Below are 21,820 nucleotides of genomic sequence, written 5' to 3'. Positions count from 1 at the left end.
TATTCACTTCATCCGCCAATAAAATGAAGGAGTAAGACTTGAACTGAGCACTTCAGAAAAATTTGTTCCATTCATCTATCCAATTCTCTAATTCCATCCACTGAAAACTCCCTTGTGACAGCTATACGTTGAAAAATTGAAAAGGTTTCTTACTCTAATTCTGCACACCGAAAGTCTTATCAAATGTGAGACACAGCAAAAAAGTATCAATATTAATTTCAAATTTTACTGAATATTTAAGATCAATAGACAGAAGATCCTTTCTTCAACTAGAGAACAAGACAGGAAAAATAAGTAAGAGCTCCACAACCATCATAAATTTTAATACAACTTAAATATTTTCTACTGGATGGCAATTAGAACAAAGAGAATGGATGCAAGCATGGAAACAGCACAAGCATACTGAATTGTGGAAAATATGTCAGAACTTTAACAAAAAAATTTATACAAAACCAGAAAAGTAAAAACAATGCCTATAGTTGCACAGCTAAGATATTTTATCACATAATGGTCCTGACACTACAGAGTTTAATGCTTTATGTTCTGAAACAAAAGACAGGAAAACCTCTTCTTTCAGGATAGAACAGTTTGAGGACATGTCACCATTGTCATCCTTGTACTGTTCTTGCAGGAGAACCAGCATGCTAAAATTATGGTAATGCCATCATTATCATAACTCCTTATCATCCTTGAATGGAAAGAATTTATTTTGAAAGAATTTATTATAAAACAACGTAAAAGAACAAAGCAATTCTTTTACATTTATTCAATTAAGCACCACATTCCAACCTATCTTGAGCTGTTTTAAAAATCCAGTGTAGTTTCTCCTTATTAGGCTATGTGCTTTCTTATCTTTAGTGCTGCCTGTATCAAAGCAAAGTATGGCTTGCAAATGTTATATACTTATGTTATAAAGATTCACTAATAATGAAGTAGAGCTCCAAATGCACTGGTGTTCCATATTATACGATGCTTCAATTGTTACATGATGATGCAGTTCCTGAATCTGCCTCTGCTATATATCTGTGTTTTAAGAATTCACAGTCCTGTTTGTACACATACACAACTTTAAACAGTTCAGTAATACTGCTGACCATTAACTGTGAGTCAATCTGAACGCACAGAAGAGACTTTATTTTGTAACAGTCAACAGCAATATCTGTTTGAAGAGATTCCATTCCCAGGACTACCCACACTTCCAGCTTCCCTGTCTGGGGACTGCATGCTTGCTTCCAGTCTGGGAATTAAAAGCCTGGGAATCAAAGTTACATTTTGTGGCTGGCACCACTGACATTTTCTAAATAGACTGAAGTTTGAAAATATTATTCTTGCCTACTAATTTTATCTTTATAAAAAGTAACAAGGAAGAAGTCTGTTGGTACACTCATCCTCTGCAAAAACACAAGAGGCAAAAAGGGCTATACAACATGCCCTCCAACAGCATAACCCTTTATGAAACAAAATGCTTCTGGAATTTTCCTCGTTAGTTAACATACCTGCCCTCTCATCAAGGGAAATCCTTGGACATAGATACCAAGGGGATACCACACAATGGGAGATAACAGGGAAGCTAAAAATGATGACTATAATTAAATATTTTTTCTTTCTTTCCCAAGTTTTCTAACTCAGGCCTTCTGACTGTAATGGCAGTACATACTTCAAAAAAATCCAAAGTAGACGTGATAGCATTTTTTAACATGACATGAAAGAACTAATTTAGATTATTTAGTGTTGGGATACATCACTATAACTAGAAAGCTAAGTCTGGTTATGCGTTTTATTCACTCCTATTTAAGCATAGCAAATGCATACACTTGAGGGTACTTCAGCAACGCAGTATCCCCTGACCCCCGACACCCACATTCCATGTTTGAAAGCACTTTCAGCACCAAATGAGAACAGTTAAAAACTGTGTCTCATTATGACCCCAGCATGCCTGACAAAGCCTCTGTAAGACTTCTTAAGGATGTTTATTTTCAGCGGCTCTGCATCTGGAATTTTGCATTAAAAACAGTATCTGATACCTGAACTAGTGTTTAGAAATCTGATTTGTAGTTTTAACTTCTTTGTCATGAGCATACATTTAATTCACAGAACAAGACTACAGACTGTGGAACAAAGAGAATGAGAAATCATCATTCCAGGTACAAATATCGTAGTTTTTATAGAGGGCAGTTTCAAGCCATAGACTTCAAAATGTTACAAAGTTTGACATCTGTTAAGATGGCAACTCTTCTAATCCAAATACATCTTTTTACTGCAGAAAGTAATCATCAACCGTTTTGTCAAGATGTAGAGAAGTCCAACTTACTAGAAATGTAGTCTGTTAAACTAAACTGCGTGGGATTACTGTTGGATCTCAAAAAGTGACTGAGTCACAACTCCCATTACATCCTTATGTTAAGACTTTAGTCTTTGTATGTTTCTGTCAGAGCCATGTTTATACTAAAATACTAACATAAATTTCTAATTTCTTGATCTGTTTCTATAGTGAACATGTGAAACATTAATAACTTCTGTTGCTATTACTATTTAGCAATACCATAAACTCCCTAATCTCTTAGTTTTGACTTGGAATACAGAATCAGAGCATTCAGTCAACAGTTCAACTGGGTTTCTGTAGAGATAAAGTCTGTTGGGCTGATAGCACAAAAAGCTACTTGTTCTGAAAGTTTATCCCTCCTCAGTTTTCTCTCAAAAGCTTAAAGGAAAAAAAAAAAAAAATGCCAGTTTAGGACCAGGAATGAAAGCTGCTTAGGGGTGACAGAACCTGTACTTATATTATACAACGACATGTGAAAACTTCAGTTAAATCTATTTGTCCCTCTCTGATTCTGCCAACAGTATGAAGCTGGCTAACCCACTCAAACAATATACAGAAGAAAACAGTGCGCTTCAGAAGTCCTCCCAAAGTGAGACTGGGTAACATCCTGCTTCACTGCAGTCCTTCACTGTAACATCTTAATGTCATATTTCTCAAAAGACTTTTTCTCCTTAAATAGTTCTTACACAGGAGTAAAACCCTATGATAAATCTTCCACTTTACTTCAGCCTTATCTTTAATTAAGAAGTTACTTTTCCTTTGAAATTCCAAATATTTTAAATAAAAAATAATTACCATTTACAAGTAAATTTAGGATCTAGTTCAAGGAGAGAAGACAGACAATGCTGTTCCGTGTCAATGACGTCTCTAACATGATTTTCTGTAGAACTGAACTTGTTTGAAGGCAGATGCAGCCCAAAGCTGAATGGGGTATCTTTGAGTTTGTACATTGCATAGGAAACTGCTAAAGAGATGAGAAGGCCTTTTGCACATCACATCATTGCCACATCAGGCATATTACATATGCAACATATGTTTAGAGTAATTCAAATTTTGAGTTGTCCAGAAAAATGATTCCTAATTAATTGCTGATGATCACAAAAGCAGATCTTCCATTTTCAGCTATTACCAAGGAAAATGCCTTTCACAGGACAGTGAAGGCTAGAGCCTCAATGCCAGAATGAGACCAGACTAGAAGGAAAAAGAAGAGTGACATGTAGAAAGCATACTTTCAAGATACAGACGGTTCAGACATAAACAGTTCATACATAGTCTGAGCTCACCCAGGAAATGCTTATTGCTGAGTTATTGGGAGTTTCTATAAATAAATTATTATTAAATAAAGACCAGATTTTGGAATGTGAAACACACAGTTATGTCACCAAGCACAGGTCATTGTCCTGTTCCTTCCAGCAAGAATGCAGCTATCAAGAACATTTCACGCTTAGATCAACTGTGCATTTAAGTATCACTTGCTTTCAACACCCACTGAATAAAAATAGAAAGGGACAACAGAGAAAGCTAAAAAAGCACACAGTAATTTAATAACATATTTTTAAGCTGCTGGCCCTCCCCCTGTATTTCCTGCACAATCTATGTCAATGCAAATTTCAGCACCAACTTCAGCAGAGCCAGAATTTAATCCACGGAGTTCATTCAAGAATTTTAAACAGGGAGGGTAAAACACAAGCTCAGTGGTAACAACTAAAGAAATAAAAAACATGACAAGGAAGAATATTGTCTGCCTGAATCCTAGCATGTGTTTTGTCTCCATTAACTCCCCTACCTTAAAGAGAGGTAACCTTTCCCTTTGAGACTTTGAAAAAGGTCAGCATAAGCTGTTCAATACTATTTAGTGTAGCACATAAACAGCTTAAACATTTAAACTTCTTTTTTTTCTCCCTTTCATGTTCTGGATAGCATGGCTTTGGACATTGAAAGGAACCTCACAGAAGCATCACTTGTTTAATAACTATAAAATCCACAAATCTACCTTCTGAAAAGAAAAAATGCCTCTTGTACACAGTTTACACTACATAGATCTAAGAAAAGTGGGAAAGTATGATGTTATTTCCCATATGCCACGCCAGTTAACACAAAGTCAAACTTATGAATTTTGTAATAATGAACATAAGTTGTTGAAGTGTACATTATCTCCTGCAACTTGCACAAGATACATATAAGCATATGTAAAAAATGGGCACTGGATCTGAACAAAAGTAATATCTAAAACTCTCATCAATTACTTCATCCATCCAAATGCATAAACAGGCATTGGCGCACCAGTTTTAATATACTGACAACAGGGTATCTACCTGTAGGACAGCACACTGAGAATTACCAATGGAAGGCTGGGTCTCCGCCCAGGACAGTGAAGATTTCCTACAAAACTGCTTTGCATGCATTTACTGAAAACCAAATGCATCCCATGGATAGTAACAGAAGAGCCTACTAGGCTCAAGCAATTTGCAGTAACTATACAACTTTGACAAACTCTGCTGCAGCGTTGACAAACTATTTTGATGGCTGGCAACAAACTTGAAGTCACTGCAGCTCCTGACAGTATCTACACTGTAAGACATATGCACTGCAGAGTACAAGACACCAGTCCTGGTTCCTCATGTTCCATGACAGACTCTTGTTAGCATTCTACTCAATAGAACCCTCCATTTTGACAACTGTCTCTGGTTATAGTTTTCTAAAAAGTTTTATATAGCTATTACAGTAATTTACAATTTTCCTAGCTTACTTTACTCACACAAAACCATATAAAAAAAATCTTAAACTGAAAGCACCCCCCCCCCCCATGTTATCTATTTGGCCTATTACCCTCTCAAAGAAAGAATTTAAATTGATTTAACCCCTTCTTAAGTGACAGGTTATATTATATTTTGTAGAGATCTAAATAGACAACTGACTGGTAGGTTCTAATTGAGTATGAAAGAATCTATACTGGTCTGAACAGAGTGCATTCAGAAGATCTGATTTTTATGTAAATGCTTATAAAAATTCAGCAGTCAGTGCTGAACAGTGCAGATGATGAACCCTTTACAGGTGACTAATTCAGTGATTACTATGTTCATATTGATAACAATCATATCAATTAACATCTAACAAACAGAGCTTTCAAAAATAAAACGTATTGACAGATATTCAACTACTGGCAGAAGCAGAAGGAAGCATCATGAAAAATGAAAAGTAAAATTATACGGTATTTTGAATAGTTCTGTTAACCAGCTTAAGTTTCTGAAGCAGTGATGAGTTATTAGTCTCCTCCTCTGCTGATCTGCAAAACAGCTCTGCAATAACATCCCATGGAGTTCAGCTTGCTGGTTCAAGATACCTTGAAAACTATACCATCTAGTCACACAACAGTCTACTGAATCACAAAAGGAAAATCAGACTGGATAAAATTCAGCAAAGCTCATGCCTTCATTAATAGCAGCCCACATCCGGTGAGATGCTCTTTCAGGTACTCCTCCTTTCTCTTGCAAGTAGGATTCCATATGCTTAACACCAATTGTAAGGGCCATTGACAAAGCCTTTGAAAAAAGTGCTTTTTTTTTGGTAGAAGACACTACTAAAAATGTTAAATCTAAAAACTGATGCTGGTTGCTTATTTAAGTAGTCAAGGCTGCTGGCAGTACACTGTCTATACTGACAATGTATTTGTACCAGAAGACTTCTATACAACCACCATTTATGAACTAGCTTCACATTCCCTTAAACTTAATTTGAGTGTGTTTTCCTCCCTTGTAACTGACCCAAGATTATAACAAATGCTTCCAGGTCAGTAAAATGTTGTAATTTACTAATCTTGCAAAGCACCTCTAATTTAAAGATATTAGACTTAAATCATGCTACTTCCCCACCCCATTCATCTGCAAACCCAAGAAATCCCAATATTGGAATTTTTATGCCTGAAATACTGACCTAAGGGTTTTACACCACATTAAAGCATTGTTCTGTCATTGTTAAGAAACTGGCATCTGCAACTTCTAAATTATATTGAAATGGAAACATGAGAAAATAGAGTATCAACTCACAGTTAATAACGGTTGAAAACACAGTTATGCGATGTCAAGCTCAGGTGTGTGTTAGGAGAACCAGGAAAGAAAGCTACTTAAATCCTCAGAAGCTGATTCTTGCATCCTATTATGCAAAGATTTGATTTTTACCCCTTGGTACTTGCAAGGTTTTTTCTGAGATATTCCTCTCCTGTCTGATTGACTCTATCATGATCTTGAGTCTAATGATTTTATGTCACCTAAAGAGGAATAAACAGAGGCCCCCAACTAAAATTATTTTTATTTTGTAAACTCAAATATTTACAAGTAGTCAGACATGTCTGTATAGTCAGGGAAAGGAACTTCTAGACAATGCTCACTTCCTGTAAAATGTAGCTGCTTCTTAAGTGATCCTGGCATAAAGCACTGGCCTAACAAAGGCAGTCACAACTTCCTTCTGTATTTGGACCTAGTAACTATATAACTTGCTGCAAAAGAATTTTTCTTCCATCAAGTAACAGTTCACATTTTTCAGGGTCCAAAGCAGAACTGCAGTTATCGCTTGCAAATGAAACCACTGATTTTTAGACTCAGTTGTAAAGTAAATCTTTACCTTTTAATATCTCAGATTATTACCAAAACAGGAAAACATTTAGCAAACAGTCATGCATGTGTAAACACGAGATGCTAAAAGCTCGACTGATACAATACTTGAATTTCCGAAGACCACATCCCACGGAGAGCTGATAGGCTGTTCTTCTCCTTTTGCTCCACCTTCCTTATCAACACCTTGTATCCCAATGCCTGCTACAGTGGTCACCATCTCTAATTCCAGGTCAATCTACAAGAAGCAAAATTACACACACTGAATGTACAAAATTAACTTGACTGAAGTTACAGATAATTTGAGCTAGATGTCAAAACCAGAGTTTTTGCTGACAAATGAAAAATAAATCCTAACAATTTTCAGTTATTTGTTTATTTAGGAAAATAATTAATTTTACCACAATGCTTGCTGATGGGGGGGTATGTGGGGGGGAGAGGGAAGCAGCAGGCAGCAGGAAAACCATGTGCCTGGAATTCTCTTCCACACGTAACAAAAACTGACACTGCTCTGTCAAGGTTTGCTCAGCAGTTGTAGAAGAAAGCATCAAAATTTTCTAGAGAAATACTCAGACAATGGATGTGGATGTTTTATTTTAAACTTCTACAGGAATATGACATAAAAATTCAGATACTGTAACAGTATCTCCTAGCTCTATATAAAATAATCTGTACAAAGCAAATAATTTTTGCAGTTTATTTCATGCCCTAGAGCAAAAAATGTTTTTATTTCATTTATGCCATGTAAATCCCTTTATTTTTCCTTCCCCTTTTGCTTATTTTCTAAGTGACTTCCAATACCTCTCAGGAATTTATCGTGATGATCATGTAAAAAGGGAGTCTTTCACGCACAGAATCTTCTAACTTTTGTAGCAGTAAACGCACTCTTTGCAAGGCCCGTGGCCTGCACAAACATCTGAAAACATATCCTGTAGCTGTTGTACTACTTTAATTCTTGGATACCCTCGTGGCACATTTAGATGAAAGGGAACAGCTAATTATCACAAAAAATGCTGAAGCAGTATGATCCTGATCTTCAGAAGTTTCTGAGCTGCCTTTGCTACCTGCAACTTTATTTCCTGCAGTCACCATGCTACAGTGATGAATACTAGTAAGATGAGGATCCTGGAGCAAACTACTCATTTTTAGTAACAATATTTCTTTACCAACAGGGAGCCTTAGTCCTTTCCAGAATAAAACCTGGCAGCCAACTGCAATGAATCCAGTGCAGGGATTTTGTAGACTAGTGCTTTGAATGAACCTAATTAACAGTACAAAGGCACTTTAACAGTACAAAGGCACCCCAAATTGAGTAAGGATGTACCTCCTCTGATCACAAATCAGACATACTGGTGAGGATCCGAGTACAAGATCTTCTGAGATGCACAGAATACTTTTAATAACAAGCTAATATTGTATTGCTTCAACAATCTTAACTTCTGATTATTCTAAATTTGACCTAACCAAATGTAAGATCCAATGACAATATATAGAAAGAGTAACACTGCTATGTGCTAAAACCTTGCAAGCATTTAATCAAAAAAAATCCACATGCAGAAAATTCTGATATTAAAGCAGTTACCTGTACTTTAGAGACCTAAACAGCTAACAGAAGTTTAGATATTCACTGAACCATAGTAGTACAATAACTTTAGGTAAGAATCTGATACTACCGGAAGTGAAACAAAAACAATTTTTGCTTCCAGTACTAAGAATAGATGTTTCTCATAACAGGAAAGTAAGAGTCACTAAAGAAAAAAAAAAAAAAATCAGTTATGCTAGAACGAGTAGCGCATATCATCTTCATTTGAAAGGAAGCACAAAAGTCTATGTAGCCCTTTAGAAAACAAACTACACAACAGCATTTATTTATAAGATATTGGGCCAAATTTCCTTCCTAATGATGAAGGTATTTGGAGAGTAATTAATTTGGTGTAAATTTTCACCTGTGTAGGCAGAATAAGGTATAAGAGATTACATTTTGAATTTCCTTATGGGAAATTTACCTTTCTAATTAGGTGATTTTCTGTATCAGCTACATAAATAACATTATTTTTTATAGCGATCCCTTGTGGGGAGTTGAAAGCTGCCTCTGAAAATCTGCCATCTCTCCTTCCACTGCTTGGACCTATAAATGAAACAAAGCAAACTCAAAAGTAATTTTAGAAAAAAAAAACAAAAACAACACTTAAAGTGCATACATTTAAACCTGTAAGAAAATTACATATTCTAAGAGATGCTTTCACAGCACCTTGTAAAGTTTACATTATTAATATTTTGTGTAGTCTCATTTTAGTCACTGTGCTATGTGATTACAATAGCCTGGTGCTATTAAGTTTTGAACTCATTCTCCACAAGTTCTCTGCTTCTTTAAGCTCATCTTCCAAATAGAAGTCCTAATAGGGGTCTAAATTGTTCCTGTTTCCTTGCCCTAAAGGACAACAGCAACAATGGAAGACAGAAATTAAAAACTACATCTTTTTTTCTTCCCAACTACATCAAAGCAAGCCAGCAGGAAAAACTTTTAATTTCCAGAACTCAACTCCATTTCAATGGTTTAGATTTTGCTGTAATCACAAATGAAACTAAATTTGATTAGCAGCATTTTCTCATTAATAATAATTAGGAAAAAGATGACATGGAACTAATTACACGAAAGAACAGTGAGAATGATGGAGTGTCAGTCTTCTGCACAGAACAATCAAGAAATAGAAAGGAACATGTCCTGAACATAACAGTATGAAGGTAAGCATCGTATTTCAGAGGGAGTAACATTTAAAGTGCATTAGCAGTATGTGTCAGCAGAAGACATTTAGATATGAGTTATGTGTGCATCATGATTTACGATGCAAATATAGTAATTTCAACCTCTGTGCATGCCCACATTTATTACTGTATTATCAACTTCATTACATTCTTTCCTGCCCACTGACTCATTTAACTGAGTCACTGAAATACACAAACTTTTACAACCTACTGCCAGAAGACAATTTAGACCTTAACAGACACCAATGACTGAGGTGCTGGTGTGTCAAGATTCCAGTAGTTCCCCTTATAACTGTCAGGGTGCACATCCCCATGGAAGGGAATAGCAGAGTGCCAGAGGAAGGAGGGGTACCAGTTCAGAGGTTAGGACACTTCCTTCTGAACTACTGTTTACTAACTATCCCAGCACACTAAAGGGTAGCTTGTCTGCAGAGACTTCATCACACATATCAAACAGAAACCAAATTCTCTTATTTTTGTCATAAGAAATCTTGTCTGTACTTCCCATAGGAGATGGGTATTAAGACTAATGTCTTTAACAGGTTAACTTGGATAATTAGTCTGTCTATCCAATGCACTGTTACTTCAAATAGCAAGAGATTTTCTTCCTTTCTTTAAATAGCAGTGCCACTGGTATTTTTATGAGCTTTGTAGGATCCTGCCATGGCAGAGGTGTTAGTCAATACCAGACTAATTAATATACGACACATCAGCATACAGGTTGTGATTTTGAGACATAAATGAGCCATTGTTCTAAATGATTTGGGGATTTAACCACTTCCTAAATCTGTCTATTAAGGTTGCTCACAGATGGGCTGTCCTAACAGCTATTACTTGGTGCATTAAGATGTAACTTTGACCACTGTAACAGATTAAAAAAAAGAACAAGTCTGAATGTTTCATTTATGAAAGAGTAAAGCATACAAAGAGTGTGCAATTTTTTTAATTTGCATTGTAAAGCAGATTGTAATTTTACAAAAACCATTAAAGAGTTTAGTTTTTTTAAAGCCAAAATGTTACTAATATAAACTCTGTAACAAATGTAACTAAATTTAAAATACTTAACTTTCACTATTTTCATAACTTGTTTATACGTTACACCTCAGTTTTGATGAGAACACAGGCCTTTTAATATACACTAAGGCAACTTCATTTTCAGGTGCCTATGTACTTACTAGTGCAATGCCCCTGCTCTTAATAATTCTCCCTTCCTCTAAAAACCAGAAGAGGATCCTATACAGGAATGCTCTTCATTTTAAAAAAAAGCAACAATAACCAAACAAAAAACACACCCCAAAAACCTCCCCACACAACACCACTGCCACAATTCAACATTCATTTCTTCTATTGGAAACGGAAGCATTACTGTCTCTTTTCCCTACCTTGCTGCTGGATGTGGATGTACGTCACTTAAATCTAAACCCATCTGCAACTCTTTCAGAGGAATACAAAACATATTTTTTGTAATTCATATTGGACATCATATAAAAATACAAGCTTTAGTCAATGGAACAAAGAAAAAAAATCTCAACCAACTGCAGTAACAGAGTCTCTCACTGATGGTACTATACTATATCCCCCTATATCCAGTAAAAGTCATTTTAGTAGAAAAAATATTTCTGGCAATGCTTATAAACTGCTATGTCCTCTAAGAAAAGAATCAGCCTAGTACGCCCAGCAAACATACTCTACTCCTAAACTAAAATTACTATAATAAACTTACATAGCCTTACCTCCAATAGTGTGTAGAATTTGTCCATTTTTTTGAGTAACCAAGATCCTATGATGTCCAGTGTCTGCTATTACCAGCCTTTGTCCTGAATTATCTACAGTCACTTTGCCAGGAAACAGCAGGGGAGAAGGTGGGAGGGTGTCCCTGTATAGCTTTATTCCAATGTTGTTGTCTTTGATTTGTCCTCTCTCCTTGTAGAATTTCAGTGTTATAGAAGTAAATAGAAACAACTTCTCTCTGTGTCCCTCTCCAACAAGCGAAAACAGCATATTTCCACGAGGCCCGAGAATGACCAGAGTTGGCCAGCAGGACACTTCTAGTTCATGCCACAGTGTTGCATCTGCATCATTTACTACAGGGTGCACAATATTATACCTCAGAACAGCACTTTTAATGTTATCCAGAACTTTTTCATTTGGGAATTTCGCTGAATGGACACCAACAATAATAAGACCGTCTGAAAGGAAAAATAAAATCGTGCATTGATACATATTTGTATTTGAATTAAAAAAAAAAGTAAAAATGAAGCACAGTTATCTCACAATGTGACTGACTGCTTTCCAGAATGAAAGAGGATTTGAACAAACAAAAAGCAATTACATCTCAGTAGGAATACAGATAGATATGTATACAAAATACTGAAACTCAGAAATAACACTTCAGTAAAATTACTGAACTTTAGGACCATTACTTCCCCAGCTGGTTGACATTTAATATGTCATAAATTGTTCTTAGTTCCTGAACCTCTACATAGTAAGGTAGGAAATACTTTCAAAATAATTATGGGTAAGTTGTAGCAGTTCAACTGATACTTTGGGTTTTTTCAGATGTTTATGATACCTCTTTGTCTTTTGATTCCTATACACTACTATGGTGTTTTAGAAAATTAATCCTTTTCCACAGTTAACTAGGAATCACAAATATAACACTGAACTCCAGAAGTCCAGAGTTACCTTGGCACATCTAACTAGATAAACAGTAAAACCAAAACACCCCCCCCCCCCCAAAAAAAACCAACCCCAAACCAAAAAAACCACCAAAAAACTATAGGCTTCTGAAATCAATACAGTATTCTATATTTCAAATAAAAATGCCAGCACTGACAACTATGACAAAATTACAAATAGCACTTGTTACAAAGCAGGCAGGCTTGAACCCTTTTCCTTAAAAAAAAGGGGGGAGGGGAGGGAGGATTAAATAATTGATTTTTGCCCCTCCCCTTAAAATGTTTAACTTAATTTCTGTATTTGGTTAATAAAGACAATGAAGAGTTCAGGTTTTCCCATAGCAGGGATAACTGCACTTCAAATCCTAGTACAAAGGTGTTGCATAAGCATAAAGCAATATAATTCTGCTTATATACATTGCATACATAATACCAACCCTAAAATCGATCAAAAGCACACAATTATGAGCTTCCTTGAATTGTTTGCTTATTTTCTTAGTTTTATGAAATTCAAACACAGAAGTAAAAATCCATGGCTCAGACTTCAGCTGCTTTTCCCTTGTGATAAGAAATAAATCTGCTTCCACCCCATGTAGACAATTACGTAAGCAGCCCCAAATTTTCCACTCCCCCTCCCTACCCAAGAAAGAATAGAGAGCCTTCCTTCAGTCAAGCCACTTTTCAGTACTTTCTAGGAGGGGAAGTAAAAAAAAAAAAAAAAAGACTACATCCTTTTTCAGGGCTTTAAATTATGTTTCACTAGCATAATCTCCACCAAATGAAATAAACCGTGCATGACATCAATACCATACTTCGTCTTACTTTGTATTTAAAGAATACTATTAGCCATAAGCATAATCTTGTTATAGTCAAAGTAATTTGTCAATTCTAACTGAAGTAAGGAAGATAACAACAGTAACTATGCAGTTCTAGAAACCTGCAATACAATAATTTTAAACGAGACCTGTTAATCTAATGGAAATCATTAGACATTAACCTTACTACTTATCCAAAAATCACTCACGTTTCTGGATAGTGCAAGCATTTTGTAACCACAAATAACAACTGGGATCTTACTACTTCTTTGTCCAAGTAAAAGTTTTAAATTTGTATGTGATCTTTTGTGTTATTTTGAGGAGAGGAGTCAAATTAAGTGGGAAAGGAAAATATCCTTAGAGTTGACGCCCACATGAGTTAATTTTACTGCAGTATTAGAAATTATTTTGACAACAAAAAAAGTACTTTCTTTTTTTTTCCCCAGTCAGGTCTATAAAAACATTTAGCATTTATAAACCCTTTTATCAGTAGCATTCAAATATCTGTGGCATTTCCTTCCTTCCCACAGTCACCAATGTCTATAGGTAGACTCCTTATAGTACCATATTTTTTCAGTAATACAAGTAATACCAAAAAGCAAAGAAGACTTGGAGTCTGTACAAGGTGGCATGGAATAAGAACAGCCATTATCCCATCTAATCCAATTCTGATGATGTTTATACTCTGAAATACAAGTGTAGATCCTCGAAGAACTTCATAAGGTTCTTAAATCAGACTAATTTGTGCTTGTACAAATAATCACTGCAATTGAAAATGTTGTATTGTGCTACTACAGACAAAATAGGTTTGGTTGAACGGTTATTAAATTTAGATAAGCAGGATACAATTTAGTTATAAAAGATAAAGGCAGATGCACAACGTGTATCTCTAAGTAAGCAAGTTCTGTCATTTAGTGCTTACTCTAATATTGTTATGCTTTATCCTAAACAACAGCCAACGGAAATAGCCCTCCTGAAATGACACTCATCTGGACAAAACAAATTTTTAAATAAATGTTTTCTCAGCAAAGTTTTAAGGAGACTTGAGAGTATAAACTGTTTCAGTTACTTGTAGTAGCAGATACTTTATTTTTAGAAGGTAATTTTTTTCCAATTCAAATATAACCATTTGTTACAACAGGAAAAGACTTCATCAATTTATCACAAATCTAATCAGGACACAACCTAAATATTTTCAATCACCTTGCTAACAAATTTATTTCTCATCTTCTAGCTTCTCATAGTTGCTAGAACAGTACCCCTCTTTCCCCCAGTTTTTCTCTCTTTACTCTTCCAGTTGCAACCACAATTATCAAAATCCAGAATTAGCTCTCTGAGAAGGAAATCCACACAAAAAATAATTTTTTGCAGCTTGCATAATGCACCTTTCTCCTTATCAAAGAAAATAATTTTATTTATTTAGCATTCTAGCATTTTAATTTTTAATCCACAAGAAGTGTACTTTTTTTCTGCAGTAACTCACCTATCTTATACATTTTATTTCATTTAGTCTAAACTGTTACGTGACACAACAATTCATTCTAAACTGGAAATTTATGTATCAGATCATTACAGTTATTTGGCACTTACTACCTAATCCATTAAAGGGCTTCACTATTTGCAAAACTTTAAGCAAATTTGTAAAAATAAAATGCTTTTGTAAAACCGTCCGCCAAAAGCCCTGCAGTTACAGTCAGCGGAGTTTGGCATTACAAGAACGGTGAAACCAGCCCTCTGATCAGAGAGGGCCTAAACCAGGGCCCAAAGAGTAACAACTGTAAACAACTGCATCCAAGGACATGGTTTGGAACAGAATGTAGTATTTACTTTTATGCTTTTCTACCTTTATGGTAGAGGTGCAATCTGGCTAGCTGGACATCTTTGTTCTACCTTCACCACTGGTTTTGTGGTAGAAATGTAACAATGGCAATTACTTCAGGTCTTAAATAGTTGTATTATTTGAGCTCAAATGGGTTTGTTTACTTCTAAAGAAACTGATTTCATCTTAAGTTGGCTTTTTATTCAGTTACAGAGGGGTTTTTTTCAGTTACAGAGAAACTGAGAAGTATTTTTCTCTTTTAGCCTTCCTCCTCAACCACAAAACAGTGTTAACGCAGAAGAACATCTTCAGTGTGACAACAGGAAAGGGGAAAGTGCTGCATAGTAAAAAACTTAGTTGAATATAACAATTTCACAGATACAGAATTAAAAAAAATAACTATAACTGATACAGTCTTTATCAATCCTATAGGTGCAGCATGTTGCAATATCAGACAGCTCGTTATAGTATCATTAACTGATCTCCAAACAGCAGGTCAAATATTTTAACTGTAATAGGATCAGCAGCAGTGCTTATATTTGTCCTTCAAAAACAGCATTCAGGCTAGAAAGACAATTCTATACTGAACACCTGAACAGCGCAAAGAAGTTACAACATCCTCTCATGAAGAAAACTCCTGTGGAAAATGATGGATGCTATGCTAAGACATAAGAATATGCACACCATTTAAAACACTTTACTTGAACGATTATAACAGAGCACAACACTGGAGTTACGCCAAGCTATTTCTAAATATTAAAAAGTACTCCCTCTTATAGAAGTCATTTCTGGACTGCTGATAACATGAACTGAATATGCACTGGGTTTTAAAATAACTTTCTGAATGCCACTTGAAACACAGAAATAGCACCACTGAAGATAGCAGCGAGAACATATCAGCTAAAGATGCTAGGCGACATTTAATCCTATGGAAAGCAGTCTTCATTTTGAAACAGATCTCCTGAAGCTCCAGACAATAGAACTATGTGCATATGTACAATGATATATACAATGGTTTAGGATCACCCTGAAACTACAGCTTCTTGTGTTCAGACTTCTCATGACTGATGATCACACTGCTGAAGTTTCAATATACTCCACATAAGAGAGCATTGAACCACATAAAAAAAAAGTAATCAGTATCAAAAATGTATATATACAATGTACGATCAAAGAAAGACATTATATCAATTTTGAGGTTTGTTCTTAGTTATGCAGAAAAATATAGGCAACATTCCTTCAAATATTCAAACAATAGATTGAAGATCCAAATGCATTATGAGATAGATGCTTTCTCAGAGTAGAGAAGCTTGTTTTCATTCTGACTAATATTGTCTGCTAGGTCAGCACCCTCTGCCACTTCTATATATATATATATACTTCTATATAGCACGGTAAATATATACATGAAACGTGTAAGTAAATGCTATGTTTACAAATCTAAAGTTTAGTAAAGCTGTAGTTTCACTATATATTTAATCCAACTTGCTGCTACCAAAAGAAATGTTGCTCATCTTTTGCACCAAAATCAGGTTTTTTGCAATCGCAAGGTGATAGATTTCGGAACTAACCCAAACAAAAGTGAAGGGACTTCCATTAACTAAATAAAAGAGCAGGTTAAAATAGAATGAAACTCCAGAATAAGGCTGAATATCAAGATACTTGCATTAATATATCTAGACATTCTTAAAGCGTTTTTTTATATGTTCGACATCCTTTCTGTTTTACTCTTCAAACTGTTATTTTCCTCCAGTTTCTCAAGTCAACAGCTCTCTTTCTCCTAGTGATTAGTAAACCATGTTTGCCTTTGGTGAAAAAGATGCACATTGATGTAAGACCATCTACTGAAGTATTTTTCTATGGCTTAAAAACCCACAACCCTTGCTGCCTTGATGTATTTATATGTATTACTATAATGCTAAAATTTACACAATTCGCACAGCAAAGAAAGATTAAATAATCCTGAAAAGGCTGACAATCATGAAAACAGCAGAAAACAATCAAAAGGGAGATTCGTAGTGAAAAAAACCCACGTATTTTTCTTTTTGTTTGAACCATCAAGCACTTTAATCTCTTCCTGAATCAAACTGCTGCCCTCTGTTTCCTAATGGATTAAATTTAAGATTAATGTTGCACACACCTGCTCTTCTTTCCTTCTACCTCTACTCTCATCCCAAGTATCTTTTTTCTCTCTCCAGTTCCTATAGGAACAGGATAGCTCAAATCCAAAACCAACTTACTAGGATAGCTCAAACACAAAAAGAATTTATCACCTATCAGCAAAGTACTTTCCTCAAGTAAGGACTCCTATGACAGGAAGTTTAATACAAGTCAAACAAAAAATGTGTCTCCAAGTGGACTCCAGTTCAGTTCAGAGTGCTGCAGCCTCTTCTACACCAGTATAGAGATGTTCAAATACTTTAAAGAGAAAGCTTGTGGGGAGAGGTTGTTAAAATGAGTATTTTGTTACCAACTGATTGAACAGCTTGGTCTTAGAAAACAGATTAAGGATATGACAGCTATATTAATACAATAACACTATACTATAAAATGTTTATAATTTAAAGTTATTATCCATTATATGATCAACGTAATCTTCTGAAATCTCAATCTAGACCTTCTTACCAGCATGCCTGATATCCACAGCCGTCCATTTATCATTTGCTAATCAGCTTCCACTTAAAACTGCCTCCCTCCCCCAAAAATGCCATGACAGTTTTTCCTTAGTAAAGTTCCTTATATCTGAAACATTAAACCAGATCTCAAATTTCTCCAAAGCAAACAGCTAAGCTTTCCAAGGTAGAAAAATTAGTTTGAGTCTTCTCTAAAGCACTATGTAAACCTACAATATATAAGTGAACTACTTAAAGTTAACTTGAAATTTCAAAGGCATTGTAATTTCTTTTTCTAGTGAAAGAAGGTAACACATGAAAATAAATGCTGCCAAAATTAAAAACAATGAGAAATGCCAACAGATAATCAGAGACTTAAACATTGTAAGATAATGTTATTTACTACATATATATATATTGCATTTAATACAATATTTTTAGGGCTGAAAGTAACACTGTTCTTCATCCTACTGTTCAGTCTATTAAAATATCCAAGATAAGTGAGTAGCTGATACATTCTGTGTACGATCACAGCTTATCTCTGACAAGTCATCATGATGACAAGAGACTGCATTCTAAATAGTAATTGCCCTGCATTTTTATTCACTCAGAGAGATAGATTTCATCTCAGATGTGAATTTAAAGAGCTTAACTTCCTCTCCAGAATACAAGACTACTAATGGTATATAATGTGATGCCAATACCAAAAAAATTCTAAACCAAGTTTACATATTTTGTTGTTTCAGTTAGAATGGAAAAAACAAGTAACCTTAACTATATCCATTCTACCACCTTTACTACAGTCTTCTCAGAGTTGGTTCCTAAGTCAAGTGTAGAGGGTTACATACTTACATTAACTTTGAGCCTGTATCTTACATCCTTGTGTAGCTTTTTGCAAATAGCCTTATTTATGAGGATATCAGATTTGGGCTTTAAGCACATATACTATTTCTTTAATGATACAGACACAACAGATACCTTATTTAACCCCATTTAAAAATGTGATGGGAGTATACACAGTCACCTTTTTTAGGCTACTTAAAAGATTAGAAGACATTTTTAGGCACCCCTGAAATTTTGCCAGCTGTTTAGTAACCAGCAACAAAGTGACTCAGCTACTCTGCCTGCAACACTGCCAGTAAATTCTATTCCAAGCAAGCCAAAGCACTTTTACCTTTATCAGAGTACTGGTGCTCTAATGCGTGGAGATCAGGCAGCAGGTGCAAGCAATTGATGCAGCAGTAAGTAAAGAAATCCAACACCACAACTTTTCCACAAAGCTCTTTGTGAAGAGAAATAGGACCTGCAGTGTTTAACCATTGTAGATCTGGAATTCAGAGAACAGTGATACCCAGTTAGGGGAAGTGTAGGGAAAGGGAGACACTTATACCGAATTTGCACACCACCAAACGTTCCTGCTACATTTCACTTAAAAAAAAAAAAAAAAGTTCAACATTCCTTTCCACACAGGTAGAAAAGCAAACCAAAAGTCTTGTATTTATCCAACTCATCCTTACGTTCCCTAATTCTTCATAATTAGTAAATGAAAAGAAATACTATTAACAAGATTTAATATAATACTGAAAGTCCAGTTTATATATTTAAATAGGCACCTTTTTATTGAAAGAACATGCAAGCCTCAGAAGAATTTTCATGCATTTTAAAACATGATCTACATTATTCAACCCCTAACAATGTCATATGGGTAAAAATTAATTATTTAAAACTCACATAAATGCTAGTAAAGTAAAAATCTGTTAAACTCTTAATGATTTTTCCCAGTTTTGTAAAGAACTAATTTCAGAGATAATTAAAAAATTTTTGTGTTTATAGTTTTGATCTTGATTTTCAAAGTTCGAAATGACAGGTATAAATTAATCCTGTTACATGGGAAGAAATACAACCTTTTCAGATATTCCCGGTAGTAGTCCTGGTCATTTATTTTAACCACTTGATATGAGACATGAAAGCATTCTTTTCTCACTGGTAACTGATATTCCTCTGATCCCACTAGAAACTGGTATCAAGATGAGAAAGAAATATCCTAGAATATGGTCTGCCGTTATTATCACTTAATATTTCTGAGAATAATGGGGGTGAAAGATAGATGTGATACAATGCAAAGCTGACCTAAATTTTTGACGACCTGTTTTTTAAAAATGTATTCTGACTAATCTAAAAATCCTCAAAACTTCCACTCTAACAGTTTCAGCAGACTAATTTCTTACTGCCCCAGGAGAAGTTATTGCTGCTGAAGTCAGCAGGAGGCTCGTTTTCAGTTTCACTAGGAGGAGGACTGATCTCTACCTCCATACATTTATAAACATAAACAGATGCACACAAATTCAGATTTGGTGACAATAATGAGAATAATTTATCAAGTATATGCATTATTTCCACAGTATAAGGGCTTTACTGTTTACTTTTTAAAAGAAAAGAGAAGGTTATTTATTTACAGCATTGCTCCCCTTTTCACTAGAATTAAAATATGTTTCATAAAAAAATACTGGAAAAAATATTGGCTACCTATTTGAGCTCTTTTTAGAGTAGAAAATAAGCTTTGACAGAACATAGAAAGTGAAACTATTAATGACAAAAGTGAAAATTCAATTCAGGGTCCAAATTTAGACAGAAAGAGCATTCACTTTGCTCCACTGGTTAAAAGTCAGAATTCATTCCTACGATAGGTATGTGATTTTAATTCCGAAGTTTACCTCCCGAGGTCTCTGTCTTGCAGTCAGATGTGAGCTCCCACACTTGCCGAGAGCCTCACTAAGGTTAAAAGGACCCTGAGCAGGACTTGCAAGATCTTACAAGACTTAACCTTTGATTTCACACTTAGCACAAGAAGAGATACAGAAATGTGTGAAAGGGAAATGGGCGCACCACTGAAGGAGGGTGACTTCTCCAGCACAGTTTGTATTATCGGGGACATGAAAATTGACAAGCGCAGGTAAGTCATGGGGAGAAAGAGCCGGGAAACATCCTGAGCAGCTGCAGTGAAACCAAGGGAGCTCAGGGGAAAGCTGCGAGAGTTGGTAAGGTTCTCACTATGACCAGAGGAGAGAGATATCAATACACGGCACAGAAGGGAGAGACTTTACTTAAAAAAAAAATTAAAAAATTAATGAAGCTAGCAGAGATTTAGAAGACAGGCTTTTAAGAACGGGTTTCTGCAACCACCAGCAGGGGAGCATTTATAAAGGGCTTCTTTTTTCTTGTCCTTCGCTCTCGGTGCTTTCAGAAGTGACATTTCCTGTAACTAAAAGCGCCTTTAAAAAAAAAAAGCAGCGAACGCGGCCCTCGCAGGCAGCGGCACTGCAAGGAAAACGCCACACGGTGAGCGTCAGAGCTCAGCCACCTCCACCGGGGGAGGCCCCGCAGCCGCCCGCCCGGCGGGCCCGGGACACCGAACCGCGCTCCGCCGCGGGGCCTGACCCGCTCGGGCCCCGCCACCCACCTCCGCCGAGCTCGGGCACCGTTAGGTCCCGCTCCCGGCTGTCCATCTTCTTCAGGTACTGGTAGACCAAGTTCTCCTTCTCCTGGGGAGTATCGGCGTCGAGCAGGGCGTACTCCAGCTGGGTCTGGGCGGGCAGGAGCCCCGCCAGGCCCCCCGCCGCCATGACGCCTCCTGGGCGAGCCCGCCGCCGCGACGGGCCGCTGTTTACCTGCCTGCCGTTTCACCGCCGCACATTCGGCACCTCCCGCAAGGCGGGGGAGGAAAACTGTAACTAAAAAAAAAAAACAAAAAAACAAACCCAAACACAAACCCCCAAGCCTAAGCCCAAACACGCAATAACTCGTCTGTCTTAAAGGGGGGCCTTCTCATTAATTTCGTGTTTTTACATAACTTTGATATCCACAGAAGCACAGTCCTGAGGAGAATCCCTCGCGGTGATTCCAGCTCAGCAGATTCAACACAGACTGCATTTCCCGCCCAGTTACTTTATTTGCAAGTGGAACAGATGTGAAAATCGGGCAGCACCGGACAAAGTCCAAAGCAAGCACCAATAATTTAAACGGTGGGATTTTGGGGGGGGCGGGATGCTATGAGAGAAGCGGAAAGTTGGGCGACCGCCGTGGTGACGAAACTGCGGAAGCGAATGCGTTGTCGCGGCGCCAAACGGCTGAGGAGAGGCCCCCGCCCGCGAACCTCGGTGCCCGCGGCGGGAGATTCCGGGGAGGCAGCCGTCCTCG

General features: G+C 36.4%; 1 protein-coding gene across 5 annotated transcripts in view; it reads right to left on the bottom strand.

Moving 5' to 3' along the window:
• The window catches only part of NHLRC2 (NHL repeat containing 2), a 39,196-nt gene extending 17,835 nt beyond the window's left edge, over window positions 1-21,361 (bottom strand). For 2 of the 5 annotated variants that reach the window (XM_052798485.1, XM_052798484.1), the window contains exons 1-5: window positions 21,084-21,360; window positions 18,798-18,950; window positions 11,433-11,888; window positions 8,940-9,061; window positions 7,042-7,171 (exon numbers count right to left, since the gene is read on the bottom strand). In XM_052798485.1, the coding sequence (XP_052654445.1) occupies window positions 7,042-7,171; window positions 8,940-9,061; window positions 11,433-11,888; window positions 18,798-18,950; window positions 21,084-21,246 (1,024 nt within the window). In that variant the 5' untranslated portion in view covers window positions 21,247-21,360. Of the gene's footprint in view, window positions 1-7,041; window positions 7,172-8,939; window positions 9,062-11,432; window positions 11,889-18,797; window positions 18,951-21,083 lie in introns of all 5 variants that reach the window. The other 3 variants (XM_052798487.1, XM_052798486.1, XM_052798488.1) reach the window with 3 other exon arrangements.
• Between the last annotated feature and the right edge of the window lie 459 nt (window positions 21,362-21,820).

This window comes from Harpia harpyja, chromosome 10 (genome assembly GCF_026419915.1).
Source record: "Harpia harpyja isolate bHarHar1 chromosome 10, bHarHar1 primary haplotype, whole genome shotgun sequence".
Lineage (NCBI taxonomy): Eukaryota > Metazoa > Chordata > Aves > Accipitriformes > Accipitridae > Harpia > Harpia harpyja.
This window is presented reverse-complemented; position numbering and strand designations above follow the sequence as displayed.